Source organism: Octodon degus, unplaced genomic scaffold, assembly GCF_000260255.1.
Source record: "Octodon degus isolate 3935 unplaced genomic scaffold, OctDeg1.0 scaffold00246, whole genome shotgun sequence".
NCBI classification, from domain to species: Eukaryota; Metazoa; Chordata; class Mammalia; order Rodentia; family Octodontidae; genus Octodon; species Octodon degus.
Window position 1 is genome coordinate 2,085,202 of NW_004524822.1, and position 15,286 is coordinate 2,100,487.

Sequence of the window (15,286 nt, forward strand, 5' to 3'; positions counted from 1 at the left end):
AATAACTACGCATCAATAAAAGGGCAGAAGTTCCCTATCTGATAACAAATATTTCCCAATATAATATACTTCTTGTTCAAACCAGAAGATTTGGATTTAGTCCCTTCATGGCAGAAGGAATCTCTGTAGCACCCTTGGTAATGTTGGAGGCTGTGTTTCTGAATCACATCAAGCAGAAGATTAAAATGTTTTGAGTTTTCCCTCAGTTTTCTGAACAAATGGATTGCTAGGAAGTATGTTAACTTGAGAATGCATGGTTAACAAGACTGAACGACTAAAGAGTTCTACTATTGAGATTGTGGGATTATTTAAAGGGTGGCAGCATTGGAATTTAGAAAGATAAATAATTTCTAAGTAAACTCTGTAGCCCAAGATCCTAAAAAATATAAAAAATGACTGTCCTGGCCCCACCCCCAGGCTAGCTGAGCTGGCTATGGAGACCCGACATGGTGGCACACGCCTGTAATCCCAGTGCTGGGGAGGCTGATACAGGAGGATCACTATGAGTCTGAGCTGCACAAAATACATTAAAAAATGTACCAAATACATTTTAAAAATGTAGAAAATGGGAGCAGGCAGAGTGGCAAGCTCCTGTAGCTCCTACTACTTGAAGGGATGAGGTAGGAGAATTGTAAGCTCAGGCTGGACAGCACGGACAAGACAGCAAGAGCCCGCCTCACAAAAACAACTGAGTAAATAAATAAACAAACGCACATCAGCAGCGGGAGAGATGCAAAGCCTCTCTTGAACATTTCTTTTCTGACACATGAATTAATTTAGCCATTCGTAAGTCACATAATAATTATCATCCTGCATTAAAGTAGGCATCTGTTATAACAAATCAGCTCCAAATTGTATGGTATGTAGTTCAAACACCTAGAGATTTATTTATTTGTTTGTTTCCTTAATAATACTGGATCCAGGAACATATTAATGTCAGGTACATTGTGAAATAGTTATTTAATCTCTTCCATCTCCTGGCATACCACTCTGAAAATCTTTGGAAACTCTAAAGTGCTAATGAGTTTACTTACTGGCCGGCAACCCTGTGGTAGCTTTAGGATGTGGGATGGTCCCTGGAAAGACCAGGGCAGGATTACAGGGCTGAAGCCAAATTAATCACCAGTGATTAACTGTGTAAGCAATCATGCCCCTGTAATCCCCAAAGAGCAAGACTTGGAGTTTCAGGGTAGCTGAGCGTGTGGAGGTCCCTGGAAGGGGGTGCCTCTGGAGAGGGCATGGAAGCTTCATGCTCCTTCTGCAGCTTGTGTTAGGCATCCTCAGTTCAGTAACTCTTTCCTTTTGAATGAGTTCATTCCCTTTTCCCAGTATGTATTGCACCCTTCAGATTCTATCTTTCTCTTTCATGTTCTCACACTATGGAAACAATGCAATATTTGCACATGCAGGTCTGATTTATTTCACTTAAGAGTGTGTTCTCTAGTTGCATCCATTTACTGACAAAAGATGCATATTTATCCTATTTTATAGCTGAAGAATACTCCATTGTGTAAAAATACCACATCCTATTCATCCATTCTTCAGTTGATGGGCAACTGGGTTGTTTCCAAGGTTAGCTATGACAAATTGTGCTGCTGTAAACATAGGTGCACACATATTACTGGGTATGAGATTTTCAGTTCTTCTGGAAAAGTACTCAGGAGGGGAATAGCTGGCTTGAATGAGACCTCCAGTCATAGCTTCTTAAGGAATTTGCACACTGATTTCCATAGTGGTTGTACCAGTCTGCACTCCCACCAATAGTGCAAAAGGTTTCCTTTTGCTTCACAACCTCTCCAGCATTTGTTATTGGCTGATTTCTTGATGTTAGCCACTCATTCTGGGGTGCAATGGGATCCCAGTGTTGTTTTAATTTGCATTTCTTGAATGACCAATGGTGTTGAACATTTTTTTTTATATATTTACTTGCCATTTGTATTTCTTCCTCTGAGAAGTATATATTCATTTCAGATGCCCACTTTTGGATTGGGTCTTTGAATTTGGGGAGCTTGATTTTTTTAGAATTCTTTATATGTTCTAGATAGAAGGCGTTTGTCAGAGGGATAGTAGCTATAATTTTTTCCCAGTTTGTGGGTTTTCTTTTTTACTCTGTTGGAGATTTGCTTTGAAGTACAGAGACTTAAAAAAGATGGGATCCCAGTTGTTGACTCTTTGAATTATTTCCTGTGCAGTTTGGTGTTTGTTCATGAACTCTCTACATACCCCTATGTCTTTGAGATAAGCTTTAGTGTCTTGTAGTGTGAGAGAAGAGAGAAAATAGTTTGTTTTCCAGCTCAGTATTATATAAATGATCATTCAGGACTTCAGCATGATTAGGGCTCTGCCATTTTAATTGCATGGTTTCCAAGGACACTTTAAGAATTGTCTCCATTCTAACCAATTGGACAGAAAGGAGGAAAATGCAAATAGGATCACCACTTGGCAAGAAAATCTATGGAAAAGACATCTTCTTAAAGTAAGTATCATGATAGGGCACTATTCATGGAACAAATATAGAGTCCAAGCAAGGTGTTACATTTCAGTAGCCGTGGTAGAAGAAAACCAAGATCCCGTGATTTGTCTTCCTGGATGCTTATAACCCATTAGTGGAATTTCTTTTTCCAAAGCACAGATATCAAATTCTGTGCCTGGCACCCAGGCATTGGGTCTGGGTGAGAGTTGGGCAGCTGGATCTTGTAAGACTCTACAAGACAGTCTGATAGCCAGCCAAGGTTGGGAATCGCACACATCCAAGAAGATCACCTGGAATCAGTATAATATACATATACCTTTGACTATCCTGAAATGAAATAAATAGATAATAGCTCACCTATGCACATGAGTTTTTAGAAAATCAATGTACGATCAGAGAATGTTATACTTACTTAAAAATAAAATGGTATATATTTCATTACAGATATTCAGACTTGACAAAAATAGAACACATAATAAAGTGTTAAAATGCTTATATATGCTTGGATACAAGCACATGATCAAAAGCCTTTGATCATGGCAAAGTCATATAAACATTTGAAGAAGGCTCTCAGAATAAGAAAACCAAAAAGTAACTAAAGCATATTTGTGTAGGACAGGAGAGGAAGTAAGTTAAGTTGACTTAGTAATAACATTACAAGGAAAACTAAAGACTGTCAAAGTGAAAAAAAATTGAAGGAGTCATTTTGCAGTGAACGTGGGCTTTATCAGAACTGTATTGATTCCCTTTGTTATGAGGTAGGGCGAGGAAACAACAGCATCTATATTAATGGAACATGATGTATAAGATATTTAAGATCTTAAGAAACACACTTTAATATCTTACTACCAGCAAGACAGATGGAGATCTCAAACTTCAAAAGGACTTAGAGACCGAATCATTTATATAAGCAAAGGACAAGCGGGGATAGATTGGAAAAAGAAACAGGGATACATAAAATAGCCTGTTGAAAAGTGTGTATGGAAATTCAGGAGAAAATCCCAATGCAAAATAGAAAGAGAAAAACCGTAACTAGTTTAAATAGGTACTTCTTGCTGGGGATTTAGCTCAGTGGTAGAATGCTTGTCTAGCAAGCTAGAATCCCTATGTTTGGTCCTCAGGACCAAATTATAAAATAAATAAATAAACAAATAAACATGTACTTTTCACAAAATAGATTTCTCACCATGTTACAAAATTACTTAAAATGTAGAGAAGGCAATAAACCACACAATGTTTCATTGATGTACATGATTGTACAATGTTTTGAGAAGAATCTTATTTTCCTATGTATATTTACAGGTATTGTGCACTGCTTGGAGCACCTACACAATTGCACTGGAAGTATTTTAATGAAATATATACTTTAAAAATTTAAATAAAATCCTCAATTGACAGGTTGCATAAAAGGAAGTTTTTTAAAATTAATTTTGATAAAAATCGGTTCTGTTTAAACTACCCTTTCTCAAAACCGGTTTGCATAATGTAGCCTTTTAAGAGCTTTCTGAAACACAGGCTTTTTTCCTTCTTTGTTTGCCTACTGAGCTATATCCCTAGTTCACTTTTCAGAACTCTTCACTTCAAATTTTCTGTTTGCAATAAAGCATTCAGTAGGACTTTCTGGAGATACGGAGCTAGGGCAGATGCTCCGTGACTTGGGACTGCCCCACATATGGTAGGACATCTGGCAAGCCTGCCTGCTGACAGCAGCAAGCACAGAAATGTCCAGACACCTCGCTATGGATGGTACCCAGCCCGTGAATGACGACAATCATGGGATGATCAAACCGTCAGCCAGCAAGGCCAACTGCACAAACGTGTTCTGTGGTTGTAGAAGCAGGAAAGCCAAGAATCAGCTGGGGTGCTGATTCATCGCGGGGTCCGCGGTGCACATGGGAATCCCTCCTCACCCACGCTGAGTGACAGCACCCTGGCCCAGATCACGTACAGCTGTGGAGTTAGTCTTCTTTGCCAACTCCTCCCATTTAGTCACCCTTCAGCCCCAGTGCCCTTTCTGTGATTAAGCTGCCATAAACTGAGGTACTCTCCTGCAGCCTACTGTCACATTCTGCCCTTTGGAAACAAGCAACAATAATAAAGCACATGGCACTGCTTCAAGAACGTGTCTGCTACAGTTTTGGGTCCAGGGTCTCTGCATTCAGATGTGCTGCCCCACCCAGGTGGAGGCCAAAGGCAAGGTGGGCAGGGCCACTGGAAGCTGCCTGTGATTCCCTCTGAGAGCAGCCACAGGCAGTGTGCGCAGCAGCTCCCAGGCCCTCCTCCCCTGGCTTCCAGGAGATTTGGTCATCTGGGAAGCAGCTGAGCAGATTCCTGCAGAGCAGGGGTGGAGAGCAAAGCAGGAAGAGAGTGGCTTGGCCGGAGAGAAGACGAGGAAGAGAAGAAGTGGGTTACGCAGAGCCCTAGGGTGCAGCCCTGTTACACACAGGGGCGCCCATCTGGCTCCACTTTCCATTCTTCCCTGCCATAAGGTTTCCCCACAGACTCTTCTTCCTGAATCTGCCAGTGGTGGCCGTAAGATTCAGTGTGAGTAGAAGCTCGATCTGCCAGCCATGCCTCAAGCCTGAGGAATGACGTACAAATTGCTTTTCTTTTATCCCCCCTCATCTTTGGGATTTGAAGCATCCTCCAGGGTGGCAAAAGCCGCCTTTTTGCAAGGATCTTTCTGAAGGCCTCACTGTCTGTCTGCTGGCCCTGTGCTGCTGGGAGCTGTGGATGCCACAGCCATCCACCGTGGCAGAGACCACCTGCAATATGGAAATTACCAGCAGCCCGGGGTTTGCTCCTGCTCATTAACAGCAGTTGCCAGCGCACCTGAAGCATTCTGGGAATTGGATTGCTGTTGTTTCTCTAGTAGCTTCTTAAAGAGAACGGACAGCAAACATGGACCAAGTTTTGCCAGAACAATCGAAAAGGATGATGGCTGCTGTTGTCAATTACTGGCATTTCGACAAGATTGTATTTTTATTTTTAAGTATATTTGCACAGCTAGGAAGCATCTGCTGACAACGATGAGATGATAAGCTGTACCTGTGCCAAAACAGGATTAGCAAAACAGGCTTGTTCTGAGAGTGGCCTACATCCTGAGAGTCCGTGTTAAGAACATTCCCTCTCCATAGGCAATCTCTGCTCTCAAAATTTTAACAGTTGAAAGGAAATCAGGCTTGGAATCCCTATCAAATAGCACAGTGATACAATCAGCAAGTTCTCAGTAATTGCTTGCGGGATGCTGGGAGCTGGACACACACACACCTGAGGGAGGACTGGAGAGTCCTGCCATAGGAAAGCCTGGCACGCCCATGTCTGAGTGCCACATCTTTATCTCTACTGGAGAGAGCATCATGACGCCGACCTTTAGATGACTGAAGTTTCAGCACTGATGGGCACACAGCAGGGAAAGAAAGGAGGATCAAAGGTCACCTTCTTGGACAGGAACCCTCTGCTCTTTGACCCTTGATTTTACAGTTGTCTTAAACAAGAAAGGGCTGGTGGAGGAGTGAGGCCAGAATCCTGGGTGGTAAGAAAAAGGGAAATTGGTAGAAATTGCATCATTCGAATTGGACTAACTCGGCTTTGTGGCCTGGGCAGGTTCCCAGGATGTCCGGCCCATGGCAGGACCTCTAGGAGATGAGGCTGGAGTGTGGATGATGACACAGAAGCCAGAACTGGAGAGACAGAGCCAATGGGGAGCTCAGCTGAGGCGCTCCCCCCCACCCGTATACTACCCTGCACCCTGCACCCTGCTCCCTACTCCCTCTAAGTCAACCCACTTGGCCACTGGATATTTGCCGATTTTTCTGACGGATACATTCTTTCTCTGCCAACATCCCACACAGAACCAAAGTGAAGCAATCTAGCAATTTCTTACTTAGCCTACTGCCTGCTTTCTTATTCTGTCTCCAGTTTGCTTTGGATCAGTGTGTATCAAGATGCCAAAAACTATATAATTTTCTTTAGTGGCACATGATGGAGATGCTGATAACTTTGCTTTTGTTGTTGTTGTTGTTTTGTTTTAAACCATAGCCGTTTTCCATTCTGGGCAGTTATGATTCAGTTTACTATGAGTTTCATGTGTTCTCTTCATTCCTGTCCCACGGGTTGTTGTATGGGAGCAATTTCACCGTACTACCTTGTAAGTTGGGACTGATAAACTTGGGTGCTTTTGTCTTGACAACAGGGGGAAGAAGTGAGGAGAGAGCATGTGAAATGATCTAGGGGTCTGAATAAATCTAGACCCAAAACGTGTTACTGCATATTTATAATCTGGAGCAAAATACTGTGTCACTGATCCTTGTAAGATGCTATGATAGGCAGGAGGAGCTTATTTCTGCGGATTTCAGTTGGTTGAGTCTATCTCTGTCATCCCAAGACAAGCATGCACCAGCCTGCCCTCCTCTTGCTGTCATCAGTCCTCCCTGTCTTGTCACTCACCTTCTTCCCATCCTGAGCAGGGGCTCACAACTTACTGAAAGTTAAGATTTTTTTTGGTTACAAGTAACAGCCAATTCACATTCTCTTAATCCAAGAAAGAATCAGTTGAATCACACATTAGGAAGGATTTTATAAAAGCTCAAAGGTGTAATGAAAAATATATAAGAATTAGGACGTTGTGGCTGCATCTGGACTCTCCCTCCTCCGTATGTAGAACTCTAAGCTCACTTACTATTGCTCGGCTCTTTCTGCAGAGGGAGGTGCACATGTTGGGAAGAGCCCCATCAGGGTCCTGTGCAACATTCTCATTTCCCAGCCGAGCAACCTGAGAGGAAAGAGTTATTGGCTCACAACCTCTATGTACAGTCCCAGAAGAGGGCTCTTATTTCCTGAATGGGGAATGGTTTTGTCAGAACAGAGTGCCATGGTGACCTGGGATTCAGTCCCAAGCCTACCTTGGCACAGAGTACAGAAGAGAAAGAGAGCGAACCTGTCAGGCAATAGACACAGCTCTTTCCAACGCCCCCTGTACCACCCATATTGTAATCTTTTCGGCTAACATTCGAAAGTGTTTAGGCCACGAACCTCACCAGAAACAGAAGCAAAGTAAATCCTACCTGGAAAAATCACCTTCCAATGACTTACGCAGTTGCTCATCACCCTCTCTGAGGCTCACTCATGTCTCCTGAGTGAGAGGCTACCTTTTCATTGCCACATATGGCCCTGACAGATCGGTGCAGTCTAGCTCTGTTGGAGCTGTCTCAACAAGTTCCTTCATCTCACTTCCCCAAGAGGAACAATCATGGCTTCTCTGTAGAGCTCTGTTCAGGATAAAATGGTCAGCTCATGTTGATTGGTCTTGATCAGATAGATTCAAGAAAGGGATACTCTCACTCTAACCCCAAGGCTAACATGTCTTCCCTGGAGGAGATGGGGCCATGCTGACCTTGTGAGCGAGCATTGCAGACGTGCATGCTCATTGAGAATGTCACTAAATTGTTTGGGTGCAAGTGGGTCCAGAATGTTCCTACTGCTTTATTGCTGTTCAGGGAAGGTCCCTGGCTCTACTTATGCCCCATGGATGCTTCCAGTCTCTAGACCTTGTCCTCTTTGAGTCGTTCTCTCTCTTTCTCTTTCTCTCTCTCTCTTTCTCTGCACATTCAGGAGTATACACCTTTCTGTCCAGCACCTTGAAGTCTCTGGAAGAGAAGGACCATATCCACCGGGTCCTGGATAAGATCACAGACACCTTGATCCACCTGATGGCCAAAGCAGGCCTGACTCTGCAGCAGCAGCACCGGCGCCTGGCTCAGCTCCTCCTTATCCTCTCCCACTTCCGGCACATGAGGTGAGACATCCGTGGGGTTCCACAGCAGAGATCTAAAGAGAGCTCACCCAACCCATGCAACAGTTGTCCCAGGAACAGCCTTCTGCTGCATACAGAGGGTGCCCTTGGAACAGCTCCTGCACATCAGAAGCCCATGCTATGGGAGGGCAGAAGAGGAAGGCATTGACTCTGTCTGGGGCATGGGGGCAAATGTTGGAGTACGATATGTATACTTGGTTGGAAGCATGGGCAGGGCCCCATAGCAATGTGGGAAGAGGCCAATCAAAGGAAATGGGTGGCTTGCACCTCCTCTGAAGGCACTGGCTGTATCCCTTAGTGTCCCTTCCTGTGACACACCTTCCTCCACTTAACACTGCAAATCCTTAACACTTGTTAGCCGGATGCCTCTTGGAGAGTAATACTGACTCCACTCCTTGTCACCTTTATTGCCATTACCCTGGGTCTAAGCATAAGTCTCTGTCATTTCCTGTTGGATTTTGGCACCAGCCACCTCCTGCCTCTCATCTGTCCTGGTCAGTTTCCCATGATGCAGTGAGAGTAATCAGTCTAAAATCAAATCAGATCATGTTGTCTTCCTGCTTAGAAATCTTTGAGAGGTTTCTCATGACTTTGAGACAAAGATATAACACTTCATTTTCTTTATATTATTCTGTGTGGGTCCTTGGTAATTTGCTGGGATCTTTTCATTATTTGAGCCTGCAGTATAGCACTCTATGAGTCATCTGGAGGCTCCACTTCAGGCTGCAGTTTAGTGGAGCAGCTCTGGGGGTCACAGTGGGCTCACTTCCACGTCTGCAGGGCCACAGGTGGGACTTGGCTTCAAGCTGCAGATGCATAGCTTGGCCAGCTTACTCTGCCTTTCCTGTCTCCAGTCTCATCCTTCTTGTATTTACAGTTACCTAGGATGTGTTCTCTACAGTGGCAGAGGCGACTGGGGCAACTTCATTTGAATCACTTGGTTATGTCGTGTCCACTAACATTCCATTACCTGAGCAAGTGAGCTGGTAAACCCCAAAGTCAGGGGTCAGGGACACAGGGCAGGGGAGTGAATATTTTGAACATTATTTTAACCTATCATCACTTAGACATCACGCCTTGCAAAAGCACCTACTGACTATTAGAGCCTACTTGGAACTTATGTCCTGTTCTTCCCTATGGTAACTGTCCATTTTACTATCTTCCTGCCTCATTAGTCTGTAAATTCGATGAGGCTGTCATCGCAATCTGTCTTGATTGCTGTGTTTACCCAGTTCAACCTAGCATAGTCCTGGCCACACAGTAAATATACAGAGAATATTTTCTACTGAAGCCAAGGAAGGACATCACTAGAGGAGCTAGAATCTCTAGTGCCAGGAGGTGAAAGAGGCTTCAGTTTATCCCAAATGATCATGACCTTGACTGGACACAGGCGTAGTGCATGTCTTGCATAGCTCTGCCTCCACAAAAGAGGTGAAAAATAGTAGATTCTTTATTGCAGACTCCAAAAAAAACCACAATCATGACAGTAATCTGAAGTGGTGACACTAGAAGGGCAAATACCCATGGGTCACTATGTGACATTGGGCTTACCCCAAGTCCCTAGAAATCAGAAAGAGAGGGCTTCTCTAAGTACCTCTAGGGAAAGGACTGAGATATCCAGAGGTGTAGGACAAGATAATTTAAGTAATCTTCCAATCTTGAGCTCTGTGATTCAGACGGCAAGAAGTTTGTACCATTAAAGACTCAGGTATCACCCTTCCTGGAGACAATCTTACAAAACTGTTAACTTCTTGTAAGCATAGAAATATTTTTTCCTTTGCATCCCCCAGATTTTTATATATGAATATTTACATACATGGAAGTATGTGCTGACAACATTATTATTGATTAAATGAATGATAAAGGAGTGAATCAGTGACTAAAGGACCCATGGTATGTTTTCCTCTGTCCTGTGAACTTGGAATTCATGAGTAAAGGCTTCCACACAGGAGTGACATTGGGCTTACCCCAAGAGTGTTTGGGAGAAACTAGTTACAGTCTCTGCTTACAATTCCCTGAGAATCCTTGTGTAATAGGCGAGGGACTCAGGCTGCCAAGTAGAGTATGTGGCTGCTTCAGAGCAAGCATTTCCAATCCTTTCTTGTCTTTTTCTCTGAAGATTATCCTAGAGAGGGAACCAGAGAATGGACCTGAATAACATAGCCACAGCCTGGCTGTGAGGGTAATCGTTCCCTCGAAGAGAATCTGCTCGCTCCCTCCAAGCTAGGGATTGCAGTAACGTTACAAGAATCACGTGGCACCAGGAATGTTTTCATTTTGTTGGTATGAGCTGCTGATTTTTCAGATTTTTTTTAACTGCTTGCCTGCATTAACAAGCCCAATTAGTTACCAATAGTACCAAGAATATCTACGCTAAATATTTAGTGGCTCTGGCTGATTTAACTGGCAACATATGGTAGAGATCCTAGAAGCAAGTAGTTTCTTCTGGAATTGTGTGAAAAACCAGGGAGAAGCTGTAATCCTTGAGGAAGCTGGAGGCACTTCCTTTACTCCTATTGTTTTCTACTTATGTTTCTCTGTATATTTTTCTCTCTTTCTCCATCACACACACAGTCACACACACACACACACACACACACACACACACGTGTGCACACAATAATATTTTGGTAACTCACTACAGCCAGTCTAAATCATAGACCTGTTTTATTAAGCTTGGCCCTAGCCATATGTTCCTACTCAGAGAATTTAACACCGTATTTCATCTGACTGTAAATGTGATTCATTAGGGTGCACAAGGGAGACACCGCCAGACTCAAGGGGCACTTAACTTTAACAGCATTTTAAATTAAAGAGCAAAGCAAAAACAAAATAACACTTAAACATGTGATTTAGGTTGGCCCACAGTCCTGAAGGCTCTGGGCTGTGTTTCCATGGCAGGGCTCCAACTTGTGCTAGCTTTCCCTCACCAACAATGCAGACCCTTGCTAAGATGTTCTCCTGGTCCTGCCTCCTCTTGGCACATGCTTCTTTTAGAGAAATTTCTACTTATGTAGAGGTTGTTGTCCTCCCATCCCCATCCTGCACTGCATGAGGGACAGAACAGAATCCTTCCTGGTGGAGGAGAGCAGAGGAGGAGCCTGGGAAAAATGTCATGCGCCTACATCTGTCTCCTCCTGGTTGTCCCCTGGTAGCAGGACACTTAGCAAGTTCTTGGTACTGTTCTGGCTGCAATAGAGAACAGGGTGAACAAATCATTGCCCTTGCAGGATTGCCCTTGTAAGTATGCACTAGGGTGTGTGTGTGTGTGTGTGTGTGTGTGTGTGTGTGTGTGTGTGTGTGCTTGGAGCTGGGAAGAACAAACACACACAAATTCAGAGCAGAATTCCACCAAGAAGTGTGTTAGGGAAAAAGAAACAATGTGGAGGACAGCAGCTGAGACTGCAGGGGCCTGAGATCCTTGGCACAGGCTCACAGAAACCTCTCTGAGAAGGTAGCATTGGAGGACCTGGGAGCCCTGTGTGCAGAAGGAGGAGCTGCCATATGCAGGTCCCCTGACTCCAGGAGGACTCAGTTCCTGCAGGGAGCTGGAAGCATGGTTGAGGAGAATGAGCTGAGGGTGGAAGGCAGGAAAAGCTTGTCAAGGGACACTGGGGAAGGTCTGATGATCCTTGGGGCATGTGGGTAGGGCTTTCTGTTTTCTTTTGAGTTGGGTGGGAATCTACTGAGAGGTTTCACAATGGGAATTTCTTGAACTGCTTCACATATAGAGAAACCTCAGTCCTCCTGCTGCATGTCCCAGGTTCTCCTTTTAGATATCATGGTGATAGAGGAGAATGGGGCCTTGTGCCAGAAAGTTGCAGGGAGAGAGTGTGAGGGTGAGACTATCCCCATGGAGGGGCAACTTGAAAACCACAAGGAGGTGAGCCCCACACAATATACTCTGAAGTCCCTCGGCGTTCTTCAGATGTCACCCTAAAATGGATTGTCACGCAGGAGGAAGATTGCATTCCAGGTGTCCTTGCAGTTTCCATTCCCCTTCCTAGGAACTCAGGCCAATCTGGGGCTGGGTTGGATCTAACGTGGTCCTCTCTGTGTCCTCTGTAGTAACAAAGGCATGGAACATCTGTACAGCATGAAGTGCAAGAACGTGGTGCCCCTGTATGACCTGCTGCTGGAGATGCTGGAGGCCCATCGCCTGAACACGCCCTCCAACCCTGTGGGCGGGCCCCCGGAGGAGCCCAGCCAGAGCCAGCTGGCCATGATGGGCTCCTCTTCAGCACATTCCCTGCCAACGTACTACGTTGCCCAGGAAGCAGAGAGCTTCCCCAACACAATCTGAGAGCTCCTGGCTTTCCCAAAGTTCTGAGAATCCCTGCAGCCTTTCACCCATCATGCATCAGTTTAGCAGAACTCTGTCTCCTGCATACACCCTGGCATGCATCCACTGCCAGTGGCTTTCTAGTAAGAGTGGCCATTCATTTGCTTGCTCCGTTCTTAGTGCTATGTCTTCTGTTGGGAACAGCCAAAGGGATTCCAGGGCTAAGTCTTGATAACAGCTCCCTTTCCCCCTTTGCTACATTATTGAGAATGAGGATTCCTGTGGTTCTTCATGACTGAACTCAGCCTATGAGATGACTGCATTGAAGCTACTCATTGAGACCCAGGCCTGGAGAATAGACATTTCACCTCTGCTAAGCACTTTGCAATGGCTCCAAGAATAAGCCTCAGGAAAGGATTTAAAGTGGCTCCTTCAGTTGATGACTTGGAGAAAGCTAACTCAAGGGTTTGTTAGAGCATCCTCTTGTATTCCTATAGTAATGTGCCACTTCGTTAAAGTGATACTTCGACCTTTTTGCTCCATCGCATGGCTTTAGCACGATATTTGGTGATTGTCTGTTCATTTGCCCTATACAAATACAAGATGCACACAGGGAAGGAAGATCCCCTAATTGTCAAGACCATGTCAACTTAAACACTGAAACTTCACGCTTGCTCAAGTCTCCGCTGCTGGTTTCCCAGAGCACTACATATATAGGTCATGGGTTCCAGGTGATCCTTGCTTCCCAAGACCCTATGGGAAACAGCAAGTCAGTTTGAGTTAAGTCACTCCCACACAGAACCATCTCCCCATATATAAGAGACATGTTTTAGTTTTGTTTTTTGGATTTTCCTCCTTTTATAAAAGAAAGCCCTCCATCTCCTGAACTTGCAGCTTTAGGACCTGGTCTTGCGGGGCTTCGCACCTGCCAACAATGGGCGCTCTCTTTGGCTCTTCCTGTGTGGTTTAACCCTGAATTATTTAGAGCCCAGCCATGATCAAGGGCAGTTTAAATGAGCTGGCCCACTGGTGATACTTCTAGATTTTTTTTTTTTTTTTTTTTTGCTTTTGTTTTTCTTTAGCCTGGGGCATGGGACTAAATAGTAAATGTGCATGATGGCTGTGGCTGCTCAAGAGTGGGAGGGTGAGTAAGGGAGAAACTGGCTAAAACTCTGTGGCAGGATCGCCTTTGCTCAGGGTGGCCAGACCACAGGCTGCAGGTGGTTTGTAGCTCACAGCCCCCACACTCCACAGCCAGGCTGCCCTGAAGCCGACTGGGTGGTTTGCCTCTTGTTCAACCCCATGTGGCACTGACTGGAAGAAACAGGATTAGACAACTGAATTCTAAGCCTAGCACATTCCAGGCAAATGGGCAGGGATTGGAAAATTCACTCCCTCAGGCTGCCTGGACCTGGTCAGACTACCCATGCCCTTGGTTATTCAGAGATCATCCAAAAATCAGCCAGTGGTTTTGAGAAGAAAATATCCCCACCCCCTCAACCCCACCCCCAACTCACATCCCTAAACTAGCTAAGCCAGCAGAATAAGACCAGAATCGGTCCACAAGAATTTTTTGACCAGCAGGCTAAAAAAAGAAAGTATTGGCCCAGCTACAGGGTTGCCTTCCTGGCCTTTCCTTCGCCAGTGCAATTTTGAGTCATTTCCTTTTCTTAACGAAAAAGAAAATTTGGTTTCCTTCCCTGACTTCATGGTCTGTAATTCAAACCCTACTGAGAGGTGAGATACTAGCCGACAACCCAGGTGCGCTGCGAGGCTTCTCTTGGCATGTTCTGTTTGGAAAAGTGAGTTTCCTGAATTTTTGCTTTCCCAGTGAAGTGACTACCAAAGGGCTGGGAAACAAGGGGGGCCAAAATAATTTTTTAAAAAGATTTTTTCATATTTGTGCATCTAAATTTGGGGCAATTTTCTATATCTGTGCTAAGAATATGTTCATGTAACATAATTCTTTTGTTGTTTGTTTTTGAAGCACCTTATATAGTATAATATATATTTTTTTGAGATTGCATTGCTTGTTTATCAGACAATTGAATGTAATAATTCTGTTCTGGGTTTAATTTGACTGGGTTAACGTGCAAAAACCAAGGAAAAAGATTTTGTTTTTTGTATATTTTTCAAGCTACCTTGTCATGTATGCAGTTTTGATGCCTAAAGTCTGGTGATTATTCATTTAAATGAAGATCACATTTCATATCAACTTTTGTATCCACAGTAGACAAAATAGCGCTAATCTACATGCCTATTGTTGGATATTGAATGACAGACAATCTTATGTAGCAGAGATTATGCCTGAAAAGGAAAATTATTCAGGGCAGCTAATTTTGCTTTTACCAAAATACCAGTAGTAATATTTTTGGACAGTAGCTAATGGGTCAGTGGGTTCTTTTTAATGTTTGTACTGAGATTTTTCTTTTAAAAAATAAAAAAACCAAAAAAAAAAAAATTAAAAAACAACCTCTAGGACTATAGATGATGTAATACCAGCTAAATCCAAACAATAATGCAGCCGAAGGTTTTACATTATTCATCTACTGTGTTTGTATTCATGTTAAGATACTACTACGTATTTGAGATGGGCAGAGAACATCAGATGTTTGAAATGTTAGCCCAGAGTTCAAACAACTTTGGAAATCTCTTTTTATTCTTATTTGAAGTGCCAATAATGAGCTGCTGATATTTTTCAGCTGATGTTGCTGTG

At 43.9% G+C, this 15,286-nt stretch overlaps 1 protein-coding gene across 7 annotated transcripts in view; it reads left to right on the forward strand.

The window, feature by feature from the left end:
- The window catches only part of Esr1 (estrogen receptor 1), a 435,477-nt gene extending 420,438 nt beyond the window's left edge, over window positions 1-15,039 (forward strand). For 6 of the 7 annotated variants that reach the window (XM_023706239.1, XM_023706238.1, XM_004645985.3 and 3 more), the window contains exons 8-9: window positions 8,087-8,270; window positions 12,357-15,039. In XM_023706239.1, the coding sequence (XP_023562007.1) occupies window positions 8,087-8,270; window positions 12,357-12,591 (419 nt within the window). In that variant the 3' untranslated portion in view covers window positions 12,592-15,039. Of the gene's footprint in view, window positions 1-4,077; window positions 4,588-8,086; window positions 8,271-12,356 lie in introns of those variants that run through there. The other variant, XM_023706243.1, reaches the window with a different exon arrangement.
- The last annotated feature ends 247 nt before the right edge of the window (window positions 15,040-15,286 follow it).